At 40.5% G+C, this 20138-nt stretch overlaps 1 protein-coding gene across 1 annotated transcript in view; it reads right to left on the bottom strand.

The window, feature by feature from the left end:
- IFT43 (intraflagellar transport 43) overlaps nucleotides 1–17633 on the bottom strand; it is a 67988-nt gene extending 50355 nt beyond the window's left edge. Inside the window, exons 1-3 of the mRNA XM_015814239.1 lie at nucleotides 17564–17633; nucleotides 16905–16988; nucleotides 5336–5403 (exon numbers count right to left, since the gene is read on the bottom strand). Coding sequence (XP_015669725.1) covers nucleotides 5336–5403; nucleotides 16905–16988; nucleotides 17564–17605 — 194 coding nt within the window. The 5' untranslated portion in view covers nucleotides 17606–17633. The remainder of the gene's footprint in view (nucleotides 1–5335; nucleotides 5404–16904; nucleotides 16989–17563) is intronic.
- Between the last annotated feature and the right edge of the window lie 2505 nt (nucleotides 17634–20138).

Here is a 20138-nt window from a genome sequence, read left to right as displayed (position 1 = left end):
CTGGTTAATTGTCCTCATTGTTAGGAAGTTTCTCCTTAACTCCAGGTTGCTTCTCTCCTTGATTAATTTCCATCCATTGTTTCTTGTCCTGCCCTCTGGTGCTTTGGAAAATAAGTTGACCCCCTCCTCTTTGTGGCAGCCTCTCAAATACTGGAATACTGCTATTATGTCACCCCTAGTCCTTCTTTTCTCTAGACTAGCCAAACCCAAATCCTGCAACCGTTTTTCATATGTTTTAGTCTCCAGGCCTTATAATCATCTGAGTTGCTCTTTGCACTTTTTCCAAAGTCTCATCTTTTTGTAATGTGGTGACCAAAACTGGATGCAGTATTCCAGGTGTGGCTTTACTAAGGCTTTATAAAGCGGTACTAATACTTCACATGATTTTGATTCTATCCCTCTGTTTATACAACCAAGGATTGTATTAGCTTTTTTCACTGCTGCCGCACACTGCTGGCTCATATTTAAGTGATCGTCCACTAGGACTCCAAGATCCCTCTCATAGTTACTGTTTTTGAGCCAGGTTTCACCTAATCTGTACTTGTACCCTTAGTTTTTCCTGCCTAAGTGTAAAACATTGCTTTTCTCCACATTAAATTTCATTTTGTTGGACAGGGCCCCTTGTTCAAGTTTGTCAAGATCTTTTGGATCTTGAGCCTAGGATGTTGGCTATTCCTGCCAGCTTAGTATCATCTGCATATTTGATAAGTTCCCCTTCTATTCCCTCATCTAAGTTGTTTATGAAGATATTGAAGAGTACTGGGCCTAAGACGGAACCTTGTGGTACCCCACTGCTTACTTCCCTCCATGTTGATCTAGTACAGTGGTTCTCAACCTTTTTAATGCCGCGACCCCAACCGGTCGTAAGTCGAGGACTAAACCGGTCGTAAGTTGAGGACTAAACCGGTCGTAAGTCGAGGACTAAACCGGTCATAAGTCGAGGACTTTCCCTGCCCGGGAGCGCCACGCATGCGTGGTTCTGCCCCCTGCGCCGGCCGAGGCGTAGCTGGCAAGCGGCAGAGACGGAGCAGGCCGACCACCAGCTGGCCCAGCTCAAGGGAGGTAAGGCACCCGCCGGAAAAGGGGAAAAAAAATGGCGGACAAAAAAAATGGCGGACAGCCTTGCTTAGCGACCCCCGTGAAATGGTCGATCGACCCCAAATGGGGTCCCGACCCACAGGTTGAGAACCACTGATCTAGTACCATTAAGGATGATTTGTTGAGTACAGTTTCTTAGCCAGTTACAAATCCATCTGGTGGTGATTCTGTCAATCCCACATTTTTCTAGTTTACCAAGAAGTAAGTTGTGGTTTATTTTGTCAAATGTCTTGTTGAAGTCTAAGTACACTATGTCCAAAGCATTTTGCTTGTCTACTAATTTAGTCACTTTGTCAAAGAATGAAATAAGAATGGTCTAGCATGATCTGTTTTTAACAAACCTATGCTGGCTTTTAACTTTGTTTCTAGATGTTCACAAAACTGTTCTTTGATTATGTTTTCACCTTGGATTCTTCCTCATAAGATCATCTGACACTGTTTTGGAGCTTATGACATCAATGGATATCAACAGGTTTCTTTTTAGGATGAGCTCAGTCATCAGTAGATTAAATCTATGCCCCTCCTGGCTTGTTCAGACAGCTAGAAAGGGGATGACAGTTGGGTGTAGGAGGTGATGAATGTGTCTTTGAGGAAGGGAGAGAGGGAGGCAGAGGTGCTACGGGCTTGAAGGACATGGTGATGATCCCCCTTCTCAAGAAACTAGCATTCAATCCAGCCATTTTAGATAATTATCAACCAACAGATAACCTTCCCTTTTTAGGAAAGGCTAGAGAAATGATTGGGCAGTAATTACTGAGTACTCTGAATGATACGGATTATCTGGATCTCTTCCAGTTGGGATTCAGGCTTAGGAATGTCTGAGCTGTACTGATCACCAATAGGATTCTGGGCCCAATTCAAGGGACAGATTGTTACTTAAAGTCTTTCAAAGGTAGAGCTTTTATTGGCATTAGAACCACCAACTCTACGTGGCATCAGTTCAGACAATATGAGATGGCCAAGAAGAGATGTGATGGAAACCCACCTAATGATACTGGAGGATGAATTTCTTGGTAGCAGCTCCCAATATATGAAATCCATCTTTATTATTCACAAAGATTACAAAAATTTGAGTCTGTAGTTTTTAGATGGAAAACTCTAAAGTTGACAGCAATTGTGCGATTTTAGTGGGTCTTAACTGATTACTGTGATTGTACTTTTATATTGTTATAATTGTAATCCACCTAGATTCTTCCAAATAAACACTGTAAATAAATAAAATATTTAGTGCACACTGTATTAAGTATAATTTGTTAGCCAGTGTTAAGGAAAATGGGTCAAATGACTATTTGATTGGGAGCCACTCAAAGTTGATTGAAAGATGGGTGACAATATAAATATTCTAAATGAATGAATGAATGAACAAACAAACAAATAAATAATAAACAAATAAATCTGCTTTCATTTCTAGTCTGTCTTTCTTTTTCTCACATTGTCTGTGCGGCTAGAGTCCATGTGTGCAAGATCAGAAAACCATGCTGCCTAGGAGTATGAAAAGGGTTAGATACTTCAGGCAGGGACACTAGTCAAAATTCATTTTACCAACTTTCTAAGGAGAGGTGCCAGTGGTGCAATAGAGGGCATATAAGTTTCATAAATAAATAAAGGCTATCCAATGACACTCAATGATCACTAGAAGCATAGTAGAGATTTTTTAGCCATTTTTAGGGCAAGCTTTAAGGGTAATGATAGGGGACACAGATCTCCTAAATGCTAACTGTTCCCATTCCCCCTTCATTATACCACTCAATCTTCTTTGCTCTCCCCAAAATGGTGAAATTAAAATTTAGCTATTCTGCTGCCAAATTTTAGTGATATTGTTTCTGGACTATTTGCTGGCAAAAACGGAAGTAGAAGCTGAGGCATCAATCCATGAAAAATAGAATGCAGGGGCAGGATAGGATAGTTGGACAATGATGCAGTAAGCTAGTACGCCAAATAGTTAAAATTGACGGTAGGCAACTGCCCAGACATATGCAGGTCTATCCTAAAGGCAAATGGTCATGAGGCCGTGACCATGAGGGCTGAGGAATTCTGGCAGTTGAAGTCCACAAGTCTTAAAAGTGCCAAGTTTGAAGACCCCTGAACTAGCTGGTAGTGGTGCATATTAATAAACATGGATAAATTCATCATACATTTGTCAGTGCAAAGGGAAAGTGATTCAGCAACGGAACAGCCACCGAAGAAATTAAAACTGGTACTTTTTTACTTTTTTTCTACAGTTTGTAATATTTTATTAGATTATAGAATAAAATACAAAAATACAAAAGCAAATAGTAGGACACGGTGGGGAGGAAAAAGGGGGGAAAGTGAGGGGGAGAAGGGAAAAAGAACAGACTTCTTCTGTTGCAATAGAAGGAAGCATTAACATTGAGCCTCAACTTTTTACTTTTCCATAATATTATAAACTAGCCATTTCTATAACAACAAATGAATCTAATCAGTAAAACCTAAAATCCCCCCCCTTTTTTTTTTTAGTCATCACGTTTTTGACACCTTGCTAAGCACTGGTGGTACTCAAATATTGTCATGTCCTAAAAGTGGTACAATCTGTGAAAAGGTTGAAAAGCCCTGATCTAGAATACAGTTTGCTCATTATGCTTATGGGATGGTACTTAGTTGGATCAATCTACTGCCTTTTTTAAAATAAAGGAATGTTCACAGGTAATCCCGAGTCACTGCAACTGATGATGTTTTGTCACTGGAAATGAATAGTCAAACAAGGCTACTCAAGGACTGAAGTTTTTGCATGGAACCAAAAGGTAAATTCCCCCAGGAATTCTGATGGAGACAAACAGGACTGGAACACATATTGAAAGTTTGCAGCAGCTTCTCACATTGAAAAACAAAGAATTTCATAGCATATATAAAATAATTGTAAGATAACAAAGTACTTCATACTACAGTATAACTGCTAATATTAGTCTCTTTACTACACTTTGCTGATTCATATGTAAGGCTCTGCAATATTTTGGATTCAAAGATAAAAAAATGTTTTGGAGCATACAGAGGCTAGTTACGCAATTCTAGGATAAGCTGCAGTTGCAGATGCTCTAAAAACACCCTTTTGCCCTCAAACTTCAAATACTACACAATCCAACTACATGCTACCATAAACATACAACAATTGTAAGTACTGTTATTATTTTCTTTCCATTCAAGAAAAGTATAGTGTGGAATGGCTTTCTAAAAAAATGGCAGTGTATCTCAGAAGATTTATCTCCTAAAAGAACCAAGAACTGACAAATTCTGCTGTTACTTATAGTGTTCTCTTCCACTAGACCTCCATGATCTAAAGCTCTAAAAAAAATACATGTGAGATGCATTATTGGTTTTACACAACAACAAGAATGATGAACAACATGTAGTACTGATTATAAAGGACAGATTATATCATGCTCAAACTATTCAAAATATTTGTGAATTCATCTCCATCAACCTTGTTCTATTATGTAGAAAATAAATGGACTGGGATAATCAGAAAGAGCGATTTCTCTGTAATAACAGCAGTTACAAAATTGACAGGAAATAAAATTTAACAAGTTAACCCAATTTTCCCCAGCCTGGTGACACTCAAATTTCCAGAATTTCCCAGCCAGCCAGCAGGGCATTCTCAAGAATTCTAGTAGTTAATATCTACATATTTGGAGCAATTCAAGTTGGAAAAGCTGCTCCAAGTCTAAATATCAGATGAGAAGACATAAGCAATCAACACCATTATAATACTCTAAAAGGCTCCCATTGCCATTTTCTAGGAAGTTGCCCAATTGGGTATGTCTAGTTTAATGAAGAGAAGGACGAGGGGGGACATGATAGCAGTATTCCAATATCTCAGGGGCTGCCACAAAGAAGAGGGAGTCAAGCTATTNTGGAAACTAATCAAGGAGAGAAGCAACCTAGAACTAAGGAGAAACTTCCTGACAGTTAGAACAATTAACCAGTGGAACAACCTGACTCCAGAAGTGGTGAATGCTCTAACACTGGAAGTTTTTAAGGAGAGACTGGACAGCCATTTGTCTGAAATGGTATAGGGTTTCCTGCCTGAGCAGGGGGTTGGACTAGATGACCTCCAAGGTCCCTTCCAACTCTATTATTATTATTATTATTATTATTATCATTATTATTATTATTATTATTACTACTACTACTACTACTACTACTACTACTACTACTACTACTACTATTACTATTATATCATATTTTGAACTCTAGTTGATTTAAACAAAATTGTACTTACCTGGACACATTTACACCAACCAAGCCAGACCACACACCTTCGCGTATATGTGGTTTAGATGATGGACGCTTAAGAAGTAAAAAAGCAATATAAAAGAAAATAAGACTCCAATTATTATTTGTCAACATTTGTATTCTATACTTGTGAGCCAAGAGGGGGACTTTTATAATGGCTAATAATTATAACTACCGTAAATCAATGGTTGTAACCAAACTATTATTTTTACAGTCTAAATGCTATAATTTAAACAATTGACTGTTATTATGTGTATTGGAAATCTGTCAAGTATTTCATTCATTTTCATGTTTTTCTAATCTTATATTAACCTAATATTTAAAAACTGTTAAAAACATTACCTTCTTCCATGCACATTTCTCCAAATGTATGCATTTTAATTCACACTTTTTCTATTAACATCTTTCTGTACTTCTTGTAATACAGGAGTGCAACTATTAAAGGATAAGTTGAATTGGAGAAGGAAGGTAGAGAATGTAACTCTTGATAGTTCCCTGAGATTTATCAATGGCTTTTGACACAACTAGCTGTGGACTTTTTCTTAATTACTTAGTTTAAAGCAGGGGTAGTCAACCTTGGCTCTTTTATGACTCGTGGACTTCAACTCCCAGAATTCCTGAGCCAGCTGAGGAAAGTCCAGTGATTCTAATCCTAATCTAATCTAATGTCCTGCAAGGACATTCCTGGAAATCATATGGACCACTATTCTACCCTTTGGCAACTGGGGTACACCAGGTTTGTGTCATTTTGTTTCTGCTTATTAATATCAATTTTTAATATTTAATAAGTCATCTGAATATTTGGATTAAGGTCCTGTTACTATAAGAATGACATAAAAGAATATCTTCCATTTCTACAAACATTTTGTCAGGGAACTGAAGTACTGTGGGTGGGGAAAGCCTGCTCTCTGAATAAAATTGTCAGAATATGCTGGATGGTACCACAATATCCTAAAGAAAGAATGGAAAGAATTCTTCTGGTCTTGGTGCTATCTTGGTTGTGTAGATGCTTTAATTATTACGTTCCACTTGCAGACTTTTAGTTGGCTCCTTTGAAATCAGGATGCTCAAGTACACAGTTCTATGGTCTGATTCTGCAATGCTCTTATTTTTTAAGATGGGATCTCCAATAATGCTTACTGTTATCAATAATGATACAGATTGAACTGGTTGTCAAGCAGTCTAACAATGTTTGTGGATTAGTGTTTTTGTAAGTTTCTTCAGCAATAATAAGGCAAGAAAAATGGACAATCTTTTAAAAAAAATCACAAAGAATGGAAAACACTCCTGAATATTAAATTCTGGGGGGGGGGGAACTCAGCATTTCCTATAGCTATTGAGATAATTGGTTTTTAGGTAGACTATCATGTGGGAAATGGACAATATTTGAAATTGGAGGTTGCTGCCTGCTGGAAGGAGGAGGCATGACCCAGCATAACTCCCTAACAGGAGCAAAAACAGTCATTCTCCAAAAATAAACAGGGAGAAGGAACAAGCCAAGTGCTGCAGTTTCAACATACCAGATTTCTTCAGCAAAGGGGGCGCAGAAGGGCAGAAGGACAAACAGAGCTTAAAAAGCAGGAAACAGCTTCCTTATATGGGCTTATCCGCAAGCGACAGAGCTCAGTCGACTGGAATGACTGTGTCACAAAATGTGAAGCCTTCAGGGGCTGCAGTGAATGGAGTTTTCTGATCTTTAAATTATTTCTCCAGATTCTTAAGATGCCAAAGCCAGGAGACTATAGTGCCAAAAAAGGAGCATTTTTAACTGGGATAGTTTAGAGAAACACACCACATATGGATGTAAAAGACTACATACATAGAAGACCCCATACATATTTTTGTCATAGAACACTGAATTCCTAAACATTTATTAGATACATTCCCAAACATTGATCAGATGCCTTAAGCCAATATATTTGAACTACACATATGTACAAGCTGTCATTTGTTACACTTTTTAAAAAAAATCCTATCTCTAATAGCTTTTTCCTAACCTGCAAGTAGTTGATACCTGTATATACCATTATGGAGGTTTCCTCAAAGCAAAGCTCCCAATTTGCTCCTATACTTTATAGGCAATATAAGGTATTTAAATGAGAACAGAGGTTACAACACCACAATGATTATAAAAATAATATTTTTCAAAATTCAGCAATCATGTGAATCTATAGGAAATGTGCATCATTCTATAGAATATCCCACAGTTCATGAAAGTTTTAATCCAACTAAGTCTCACCTTTTTCATTTATACCACTGATTAATTCCCTCCCCAAGGAAGAGAGATTACAACAGAAGCAATACCAATAATCAGCAAAGTATGTTGCTAAGCCTAGACCAGGGGTCGGCAACCTTAAACACTCAAAGAGCCATTTGGACCCATTTCCCACAGAAAAGAAAACACCGTGAGCCACAAACCCTGCTGCTTCCTCCCCCCCCCCAGCACTCCACCGCTCTACCACTGCTGCTGCTTATCCCCCGCATGGAGCGCCCTGTCGCTGCTGCTTTCTCCCCCTACCTCCCCCTCCCTGCCGTCACTTTTTCCTACCTCCCCCACCCTGCTGCTGCTTTTCCTTCTACCTCCCCCACGCGAAACGCCCTGCCGCTACTGTTTTCTCATCCTACCTCCCCCGCGCAAAGCATCCTGCCACTGTTACTTTCTTGCTGTACTTCCCCCACGCGGAGCGCCCTGCCACTTTTTCCTCCTACCTCCCCTGCGCGGAGCGCCCTGCTGCCGCTTTTCCCTATCTCCCCTGTGCAGAGCGCCCTGCCACCACTTTTTCCTCCTACCTCCCCCGCACGGAGCACCCTGCTGCCGCTTTTCCCTACCTCCCCCGTGCAGAGCGCCCTGCCACCACTTTGTTCTCCTACCTCCCCTGCACAGAGTGCCCTGCTGCCACTTTTCCCTACCTCCCCCGCGCCTAGCACCTTGCCGCCGCTTTTCCCTCCTACCTCCCTGCGCCGAGTGCCCTGCCACCGCTTTTGCCTCCTACCTGCCCCGCACTGAGCACCCTGCCACCGCGGCTTTCCCCAGCAGCAAAGGTGGAGTTTGGGAGGCAGCGGCAGGGCGTAACCTAGGCATGGCCCAGCAGCAAAGCTTGTCCTCCTCACTCAAGATGCAGCAGCAGGATTGTTCTCAATAAGGCGGGCGCAGACGAGCGAGCAGCGCACCCAGCTCTTATTGAGAGCAATCCCGCTGCTGCGCCTCCGCTTTCTTCAACCATGATCCCCCCTCCCCAGCCAGCCAGCTCTTCATGAATTTAACATGGACATAAAAATGTTTCATCACCTAAGAACTTTAATTGTGCTTGATCTGGTTCACTCATTTTCCTCCAGTCACTCTCTTTGCATCTCTTACCCACTTCAGCACCCTCTAAAAGCCAGAGGACTCACAACGATCCACACTCATAGAGAGAAACCTGCAATCTAATCTGAGCTGTCATAACCTTTCATTCCAGCATGATTATAGCAGGTTATTCTCTATCTCTCCTTGTCTCGTCTCTCTGTCTCTGTCTCTCTCTCATTACAATGTTCTCTGTTTTTCAAATATTTTTATTAAGGATTATAAATGAAAAGAATAAAAGCTGGTGCAAACTATAAAAACTACAAATCGAAAAATAGAAAAGAAAAAAATTGCAGGGGGAAAAAAGGACAGGAGAAAGAGGGGAAAAAAAACCTTTTTCCTTCATCCCAACAACTAAAAACAATTTTAGTAGCTTATCTACCATCTTTAAATACAGCATAATTATCCCCATACCTCATCTCTTAATTTAAAAAAAAATCAAAATATTTCATTAAACATTCTTTACTAAAAGTCCAGTAAGGACAACCACATAACACACTCTCTCTCTCTCTCTCTCTCTCTCTCTCTCTCTCTCTTTCTCCCTCCCTCCCTCCCTCCCCCCTACCTCTCTCTCTCTCTCCAATAAGGATCCAATAATCCTTCATTTATCACTTGTCATGGAGTTTTCTTGCTCTCAATAAGGCGAGCAATCCCGCTGCTGCGCCTACGCTTTCTTCAATCATGATCACCCCTGCCCAGCCAGCCAGCCAGCCAGCATCGCCGATCTTCTCCTCATGATCCCCCCTCCCCAGCCAGCCAGCCACCATCGTCGACCTACTCCTCACCTGGCCAGCTGGCCTCACTCCTCCTCATCATCCTCTACACTCAATCGGCTGCTAGCGGCTTGGGTGGCTCTGCTCCGTCCGAGTTGAAGAAAGCGGAGGTGTAGAAGAAAGCAGCTTTCTTCAACACAGACGGAGCAGAGCCACCCAAGATGCTAGCAGTCGATTGAGTGCGGAGGACGAGGAGGTGGAGGAGAAGAGCGTGAGGCCAGCTGGCCAGGTGAGGAGAAGGTCGGCGATGGTGGCAGGCTGGCTGCAGAGGGGGGGATCATGGCTGCTCGGGGGGCTCTGCAAAGCCTCATGGCAGTGGCATTGGCAGCTCCCCCCACCCAGCCCATTTCCCCAGCTCCGTATAAGATGCTTGGCAGAACCCTCCCCCGCACCCCCGATCAGACCCACGTGGCACCTTCTTTCCAGGTCTACCGCAGTCCTCCATCTCTTCCTCAGCGGCCGCGTGCAGTCCCAAAAAGAAAATAAGTTTGTGGGCAGTCCCACAAACAAAAGAAATGGGAAAGTTCACTCAATCAATTCCAACTTCGCGAGATCTTTTTTTTTCATGAGAAGTTGGAATTGATTGATTGAACTTTTTTAGTCCCACTTCTTTTTTTGTGTGTGTGGGACTGCAAATGGCGGCGGAGAACTGGGAGCCACAGTAGAGGGATGAAAGAACCGCATGCGGCTCCAGAGCCGCAGGTTGTTGGCCCCTGGCCTAGACTGTTAATAGTTTCTTTCAATAAAAATGTATGTTATGTATCCTTTAGGAATATTAAGTATCTATATTAGTTAAAAACAACTAATATCCTAACCAAATCACAATCAAATGAGGCCACTGTTTCCTTCTTGAGTCTGTAACACATTTAATAGCTCTCTTTGGGTCTTGTAAAGAAATATTAGCCATGCTGAGGGAAAGATACATGTTTTAGGGATATAGTCATTAGCTATGAATGGGTTGAGGATCTCTGAAGAACTTAACCTTCTTGGTCCATTATCCACTGAGTTGTATGTTTGGAAACATGTTAGTCTACCATTTTCTAGACTTCTCCCTCATTTTTTTCATTATGCGTGCTATACATACTGGCTGAACTAACTCTATGCTTGATTTTAACAAAAATGCTAAATCACATAAAATATAGTTTTTCAGTACAGAATGGCTTGGAGGATTTGTTGTTAACAGAGCTGATTAATTATTAGAATAGAAAGATGAATTTAATAAGTATCCCACAACCATAAATAAAAATGTGTATATGGTGTGGATAAACAAAAAATAAGGACAAAGAAGGGTACTAGATTCAAACTTTATAGGAGACAAGAGTTGCAGTCCTGGACAGGCTTTTCTTAAGAATAAACATCCCATTAAATTCAGCAAGATAACTTTCATTTAAACAAATATAAATTTCAGCTGCGGATTAAAATATTAAGAAACAGAAAGTAGTTAATATTTTTAAATTGCAAAAAGTAGGAGAATTTGAAATAAATAGTATCATGGCTGTTAAAAGCAGAAGACTTTAAATGTTGGCATAAACTTTGCAAGAGCAGTTAGAAGGGTAAAAAGCTGAGTAAAAATGAGATTGGACAAAAATAGATTAGTCAAGAATAAAAATAGGAGGATAAAAGTAAAGAATACCTAATAGACTATATCCTTGCAAAGTTAGAGACGAAAAGGAGACATACAGGGATAACTGAAAGGAAAGATAGGATCAAAAGGAATTTCCATTTCAAAAGGTATTTGATCATTTTAATGTCCCATCTGATGGGACCATGAATTAGGCCTTCTTTGTCATAGCACTGCCCCCTGAAATATCCCCCCCCCCCGAGATTATAACCCTATTAAAATGGGCACTCAAAACTTGGCTCTTTCTCCTTGGATTTTAGTGAGTAGAGGATTCCTTAATGGACAACTGATATGAGAAAAATTGTCTGATGACAATAAGGATTTTAGAATTATTTATATTTTGTATTATTTATATTCTATCATTTAAAATTTATATTGTATGCCATATTGGAATTGGATGACATATTATTTAATTAACAATACTGGATGTAAGGAAGTACAATATATTCCTTCACTGGAACTGAACAGGTCTCTGGTGTTACATCCAAATAAATGTTGTTTTATATTGCATCTTGACAATACATTTATTCCAATGGAAGTAATCTTTGTTTATGAAATCATATAGATCTCAGAACCTAATTACCAAGTATGTTATCTTATAGAAGTATATATAAATTGCTACTATGTCTAAATTACTATTTATGCATAGAAGTATTTTTGCTTAATATAAGTGTAGTGCCTCTTAAAACTAACCCCTACTTTAAACCTTTTAAAAAGGTTTAAATTTTCAATATCTCTTGTAACTGATTTATCTCTTGTCTTGTTTAACTCTAACTGCAAAATATATTTTTATTGAACTTATATCCATGACCATGTTGTTAATATCGAAGTATCCAAACTATTTGGGGAGACATAATCCATGGCACAGTACATTATATCTCATTAGTCTTCAATGTTGCAGGGCCAGTCAATGTGAAGAATAACAGCATTCAAATAATAGTCATTTTCCTCATCTTTTGGTGGGCTCTGGTTAGAAAGAATTCAAAAAATGAAATACATGGTAGAAATAGAACTTTTATATAACCTTTCCCATGCGCTTGTGCTCAACATTCAGCAATGATCAGTGCACTAACAGTGAAGACCAAAATGAAAAGTACTGGGAAATATAGATGCTTAAAAGAGTTATTTTGAGGAGAATGATGAAAAATGTAATTGAGGATAAGAAGATAACCCCAGCAGGCCAAAAATAACTAGGCAGCTATTCAGGGTTCTACAGGCTAAATAAAAGACTTTGGGGAGCTTCAGGCTGAATGAGGCTACAGATCATTTTAAGAAAGCTGACCTAATTAGGGAACATGAGTTCAGCTACATTTTTTAGATTCCTATTGGAGAATCTGGCAACATTCCAAAGGAACAGTTGGAAGTCCAACACTTCTTGTACAGGCAGCTGGATGGCTTCAAAAGAAGAAACACTGATCCATTCCACAAAGACTTCCATGGGATGGGCAATACTAATACTGATTCTCCTTTGATGGAAAATATGTTTATATATTTAAAGTACATGTTTTGAAAAGAGTATTCAAATGGAAAATCTCTGCTGACCTCCATGTTTCCGTATCGTTTATTCAAAGCACATTGTCTTTCCATATTTCCACATTTGAGTTTTATGTCCCAGGACATGATAATTTACTTTGGTTAATCTAACTATATGCCCTGAATTAAATAAAAAACCCACGAATAGGTGGAACTAAACTGCTGAAAGTGGACAGTTCCCATCAATGTTATTTTAAGTTATTAAGAATAGTGTCTCAGTTTTGCATGATATAATAAATATTGCAATAATTTATTTCTGTGTTTGCTGACTCTACTTTAAGTTTGTATGGTTTTAAATTTGCTTGTTATATATAATTAATATATAATTAATATTAAAATCTTTTTTTCATTTTGGATGAAACAAACCACAATTAAGCAAAAAGGTCTGAATGCCTCCTTCTCAGTCACATAGGAAAAAGAAGAAGCATGAAGGAATAAAATCCAAAATTCACTGCTTATTTCAGGTCATTATTATAAGAAATTAATATTACATGAGAAAATGAAAAATGTCAAGTCATAGCAGGCTTCTTACAGCAAGAAGCTGGCTTAGAAATTTCTTGGCAAACATTATCTTATTTCACAGTCTAAAGAGATTATTTGTTCACATCCCAAGATCTAGAAACACTGTTTGGCAACAAGCATACGATCCTTTCTAGTGCCACAGTTGGGCTTTTCAATTTTATATCCTCAAAACGTCTCAGTTATACCTGCTGATACTACATGAAATTGTATAAGAATATCATTTGAACTAATGTACCATCAGTATAATGAGAATAGTACTCTTGAAAATTGGTTATTATCAATAATATGTAGAATGGGGGAAAATAAACTGAATTAAATTAGGTAAGATAGATGTGCTACTGCTAAATAAGAAATGAAATCGGGTTCAGCTTCTTTTTAGACAGGGTTGCACTCCCCATAAAAGAGCAGGACCTTGAATTTCAGCTGTCGTTGGATGCGTAGATTGCAGCAATGGCAAAGCAGTTTTTAACAATTATACTTAGTACAACTAATACAACACTTCTTGAGCTGGCAAGATTTGACAGCAATTATTTATGCCTAGATTATACCCTGTCCTAACTATTACATGCTCAGTACATGAAATATGCTTAAGAAGTGTCCCCAAGTTGCAAAATATAGCACCTAAGCTGCTAATTATTAAAAGAGAGATTGCAAGATGTCCATACTGAAATATCTACACTTTTGGTCAATTACTTCTCAAGCATAATCTAAGATGTTGTACTAACTCTTAAAGCCCTACACATCTTAGGACGTGACAATATGAGCATCCATGAGATTTGTTAAAAAAAAATATCCATTCAAATTTGCTGAAAAGGTCCTTCTATAGATGCCCATGCTGTCAGAGAATTGTCTGTTCCTTACACATATTTTTGCATATAAATGAACACTGAATAATTTGTTATTTAACTGAGGTAATCATAAGAAAATATTCCAGCCCTCTTTTATAATTTGCCAGTAACATTATGACGTGCAGAAATCAATCCCAAATATGGTGAGCCAGAGGAATAGAATAGAATGGAATGGAATGGAATGGAATGGAATAGAATAGAATAGAATAGAATAGAATAGAATAGAATAGAATAGAAGCTGGAAGGGACCTTGGAGGTCTTCTAGTCCAGCCCCCTGGTCAAGCAGGAGAACCTATATCATCTCAGACAAGTGACTGTCTAGCCTCTTCTTAAAAATCTCCAGTGATGGAGCGCCCATGATTTCTGAAGGCAAGCTGTTCCACTGGTTAATTGTCCTCACTGTCAGGAAGTTTCTCCTTAATTCCAGGTTGCTTCTCTCTTTGATCAGATTCTAACCATTGTTTCTTGTCCTGCCCTCTGGTGCTTTAGTGAATAACATGACTCCCTCTTCTTTGTGGCAGCCCCTCAAATGCTGGAATACTGCTATCATACCTCCCCTATTTCTTCTTTTCTTTAGACTAGCCAAACCCAAATCCTGCAGCCTTTCTTCGTATGTTTTAGTCTCCAGGCCTTTGATCATCTTAGTTGTTCTTCTCTGAATTTTTTCCAAACTCTCAACATCTTTTTTGTGATATGGTGACCAAAATTGGCTGCAGTATTCCAGGTGTGGTCTTACTAGGGTTTTATAAAGCGGTACTAATACCTCGCGTGATCTTGATTCTACACCTCTGTTTATACAACCCAGGATTGTATTGGCTTTTTTGGCTGCTGCTGCACATTGCTGGCTCATAGTCAAGTGATCGTCCACTAAGACTCCAAGGTCCCTCTCACAGTTACTGTTTTTAAGCCAGATCTTGCACAATCTATACTTGTACCTTTGATTTTTCCTGCCTAAATGTAAAACTTTGCTTTTCTCCACATTGAAACTCATTTTGTTGGATAGGGCCCATTGTTCAAGTTTGTCAAGATCTTTTTGAATCCTGAGTTTGTCTTCTGTTGGCTACTCCTATCAGTTTGGTATCATCTGCAAATTTGACGAGTTTCCCTTCAATTGTCTCATCTAAGTCAGAGTTTTTCAACCAGTGGTACGGGTACCACCTGTGGTACCTTGGCACCTGGCAGGTTGTACGCGACCATCCTAGAAAAGTGGTAGCGGGGGAGGGGAATGAGCTGAACCGGTGGCAGCACCGCACAAGCCTGAGCGAGAGACGGCTGGAGCTGCAGGGCTGTCAGAGCTCAGCGGAAGCGCCAGGATCAGCCCAGGCTCCAGCTGGAGCTCAGCGCTGATCCTGGTGCTTCTGCTAAGCCCTGAAGAAGCACCAATCATCTGGAAAGCAGCACTGATCCTGGTGGTTCTGCTGAGCCCAGAAGAAGCACCGATCAGCTGGAATGTTGCAGCATCTCCAGGGTCTTGTGATTTACATTCAGATGCCTGGCAACTGATTCATATTTATGACGGTCACAGTGTCCCAGGGTCATGTGAAGTGACCAAAACCTGCTGCAACCACCCAGCAGATGGGGGGAATAAAAACCAAACACCCCCCCACCCCACCCCCGCTGCCAATCCTCAACAGAAATGCTCACAACAATGAAAACCTCGGACAGGAGGAAGAGCGCCGCCGGGTGGGCAGGCGTCTTGCTCGGCTGTGGCTTGGGGGGCACTTTTTTCAGTGCCATTGTAACTTCGAACAGTCACTAAGTGAACTGTTGTAAGTCAAGGACTACCTGTACTTTATCACTTTTTCCCTTTTTTTTGATCATCAAGTTTTTGACACCTTACTAGGCGACTGGTGGTACTCGGATGTTGCCATATCTTAAAAGTGGTACAATGGGTGAAAAGGTTGAAAAGCCCTGATCTAAGTCATTGATGAATATATTGAAGAGTACTGGGCCTAAGACAGAACCTTGTGGTACCCCACTGCTTACTTCTCTCCATATGGATGTAGTGCCGTTGAGGACTACTCTTTGAGTACAGTTTGCCAGCCAGCTACAGATCCATCTGGTGGTGATGTTGTCTATTCCAGCTTTTTCTAGCTTACCAAGGAGTAGGTTGTGGTCTACTTTATCAAATGCCTTACTGAAGTCTAAGTATACTACGTCCACAGTATTTCACTGATCTATTACGGTAGTTTAGTCACTTTGTCGAAGAATGACATAAGATTGGTTTGGCATGATCTGTTTTTAACAAAACCCGTGCTATTTGATAAAATGATACCAATGACCAACTTACTAACTACTTCAAAACATGATGTTGTAAATGACTACTCGGTAAATGGTTATCCAGAATTTAACTAACCAGCTTTTCCAGCTCTGTCACAGATCTTCTATGGATGTATGTATAAAAATATAGCATGTAGTGAAAAGCTATATTTGACAGCATGTTCCAAAAGGACAAGATTTTTACAACCAGCAGGTCTCACAATTAGAAAATTTCGCTATCTATGGGTACTATATCTCGGCTGCAAAAATACAGACAACTACCAGATATTTGCAAACTGCCAAGATTCGCTTAGGTGAGATAAACTGCGTAGAAATCTGATAGATAAATAATCAGTTATTGTGTAATATTCTGTTTCTTTGTGGCCAATTAGTCGTCAACTGGAGTTCTGCAGCCCAAGAAGGGTAGCCTTACATGCTATTTGAATAACATGCTCCATTTATCAGTCAAATCCAAGACGTCTAGACCAGTGTTTCTCAACCTTGACAATTTTAAGGCATGTGGACTTCAACTCCCAGAATTCCACAGCCAGCAATGCTGGCTGTGGAATTCTGGGAGTTGAAGTCCACATGCCTTAAAATTGTCAAGGTTGAGAAACACTGGTCTAGACAATGTTGCTCAACTTAGTTATACCCACCTGTGCAACTGGAGAGTTCATCTGGCTAAGGTGGTTTTCGTCCGGCAAGTAATCATGATGAGCACGTCTCCCCATCTTTACTACCTACATGAAGAATATGAACGTAGTTATTCAAAAGATCTCCCTCAGAACGGCACAGAATAACGGCATACAGGGATAATCAATCTGTGCTGACCCTCCGAGAAAAAGCGTTCGCCCGGGGAGACTCTGCAGCAAGTTTGCCGTTTAAAAACCGTTTTTAAAAGACCGGCGCGCCAAGTCTGAGTTTTTCAGCGGAACTGCGGCACAAACTTGGCTACGCGCCTATCCCAGGGGTAGGCAACCTTGGCTCTTTTATGACTCGTGGACTTCAACTCCCAGAATTCCTGAGCCAGCATGGCTCAGCTTGGAAACGTCTCCCTTTCCCCTCAGCATGACTGGCTCAGGAATTCTGGGAGTTGAAGTCCACGAGTCATAAAAGAGCCAAGGTTGCCTACCCCTGGCCTATCCAGAAAGACCTACTCGCGGGCTTCGAGAGGACGGGAGGGGGAAGGGGGGGGCAAGACCTCAGCCGCGAAGTCCGGCCAAATGCCTGAGGAAATCACGCAAGGCGGGCTGCAAAACAGGCCAGGAGAAACGTCCCTCCGTCGCCATGGTAACCACGTCCGCGCTCGCCTTACCCCCTTGCAGACCTCCTCATCCAACTCCAACTCGTCCTCCATCCCTCAGGCCCAACGTGCCGGAACGCGAGATTGGGGGGGGGGAGGCGAGGAGCCGTTTACTTCCGGGAAAAAAAACCCGCCTTTTAAGCGTCCATAGCAACCACGACTTCCGCTTAAAAGGTCCGCGTTCTTCTGGCTGGGAGGATTCGAGTGACGGTGCTGACCTGACAGTATTCTTTGCTATCGCCCTGGAGTATTTAATTACGTCGGTGCTAGCAAGACACGTGTTTAAGCATTTTGCTCAGTCTTAAAAAGAACTACTGCAGATACGTCTCTAAGTCAGGGGTCTGCGGAGGCTCAAAGTGGACAAGCTACGGATGTTAAGAAAACTAAGAATTAAATTTAAACTTAAGTCTAAAGCAGGGGTAGTCAACCTTGGCTCTTTTATGACTCGTGGACTTCAATTCCCAGAATTCCTGAGCCAGCTTAGCTGGCTCAGGAATTCTGGGAGTTGAAGTCCACGAGTCATAAAAGAGCCAAGGTTGACTACCCCTGGTCTAAAGTAACACTAAAAAGTAATAAACTAAGAAAAAGAGACGCCGAAAGTTTAATGCCTAAGAGGCTTTGTTCGTTTGTGTTTCAGATGGAGAAAGTCTTTCTCCCTGAACCAAATGCTTGATTTTCAAGAGATTGAACCCCAGAGAATTTCTCCTGTTAGAAATTTCCATACAAGTAATTGTTTTTCCATAAAAAGCAATGCTGGAAATTGCATTTATATGCTAGGTGCGCACGTACAGGCTAGCAAAGCAGTCACACGAATGCTCTTATTATACAATTTTTGCTCATTGTAGAGCAATTTGCATAAAATGTCCATTTTTGTTACAGCATACAGATAGTGAAGGTTGATCAGTGCATGTTCTTGTAGCTGTTTCTATTACATTGGTATATATAATGTTAATTGGATTCACTGGGCACTAATGACTCAATCTTTATGAGAAAGGATGACTTCCTTATTTTCTAAATAATTAAATTGCTGCTTTCTATTTTCTTCCTCTTTGCACATTTAAAGAACTGTTGTCATTGCTTTATTGTACTTTGGTTGCTATAGTTTATATTTGAATATTGTTCTGTAACAGAAAAGTAAAGTACATATTTAACATTAAATCAATTAAAATGTTACCTATGGATGCAAGGAATGGCATATTTCCAACAAGCATATTTTCATTCTAAGAGCCACTAAATAAAACTGGAAATAGGTTGTCACAGGAAGAGATATAGTTTATAAAAAAAAGAAAAGTCGCTTTAGGTACACTTTAGCTTTAAGATGCAAGATATTGTTTTGCAGCTGGAAATAACTGGGAGGGGAGGACGATATAATGCCAAAATATTTAATCCATTTTCCGTTTCAGGAACAAGCTTCCTTGAAAACCATTCCAAGGGGAGCTTCTCCTAAAAGTGAGGAGAGCACTGTCCACCAGAGGGCATTATTCGCTTCCTTGGCTGCACTTTATTCCTATTTTGCAGTGATTTATGTAATAAATAAAATTAATGATTTGGGGCGGGGTCACGACATACAGCATAGTTCTCTTTTATTGTGAATTTTAAAGATGCTTAAGAAGAGAACCAGATGGGGGGAAATAAAAAAAGAAAAAGAAATACAAAAGATGATTTTACAAATTATAAAAATTAAATTAAAAAGAGAACACACGGTAGTTCCAAGCCGCTTGCTAAATCAGTTCGCGACCTCACATTCCCAACACTTTACAAACAAAACAAAACCAGAGGGAACACCCAGCTCTTCAAAACACAGCATAATTGTTTCTTTTTTTTCTCTCTCTCTCTCTCTATTCAGGGTCAACCTCTTGTCATGACGCTGTTACAGCAACTATGAGACCGAGCTTTTCGGCGCTGTAACATCGTAATATGTTCAAGCCATAGTTAAAAATGAGGATCTTCGTTAGAATTCACCCGATCTGCCCAGGTTTACTTGGAAGAAATCATTCCACCAAGCTTTATATTTGAGTATAGCTGCGGGATCGAATCACTCCAGTTAATCAAAAGCCTTTAGTACTGGGGAATGACTGAGCGCAGGATCATACAGGTGCGCCAACACATAGATTCCACTTGTTGGCACCACCGGTGATCACGAGATCATGGCAAAACACCAGCACAGAAAGGACGCTTGGGATGCTTCGAGGACGTCGGTTGCAATCGAGGCACCTCGAAAAATTTCCGACCAATTTTCCCTACTTTAATCTCAAGCCCCTGGATTTTTTTTATCTAAAAAAGTGGGGGGGGGTGAGAGAGAGAGAAAGGAAAGGCGGTTAGCGATACAGTTCGTGGGGCCGAACCTTTCGGCTCCTACCGATCACTTCGTCAAAGCTCGGAAGCCGAAGCTCCCGAGCGCCTCCGCCTTCCCAGAGAGCGGAAAGCGCCCCCATTAGCTCTGCGCTGGACGCGAAGGCTGGGCTTGGAGAGAGCCCTCGGTTGCTCCCCCTGTGCCCGGCCCGGTCTCAACGACGTCATGGGAGGGAGGTATAAAATTTCAAGCGAGAGAAACAGAAGCAGGCAGTGCGCCTGGCTGAGAAAAGGC

Source organism: Protobothrops mucrosquamatus, unplaced genomic scaffold (genome assembly GCF_001527695.2).
Source record: "Protobothrops mucrosquamatus isolate PMUCROS unplaced genomic scaffold, P.Mucros_1.0 scaffold231, whole genome shotgun sequence".
NCBI lineage: Eukaryota > Metazoa > Chordata > Lepidosauria > Squamata > Viperidae > Protobothrops > Protobothrops mucrosquamatus.
The sequence above is the reverse complement of the archived record's forward strand: the minus strand, read 5'-3'. Positions and strand labels throughout refer to the sequence as shown.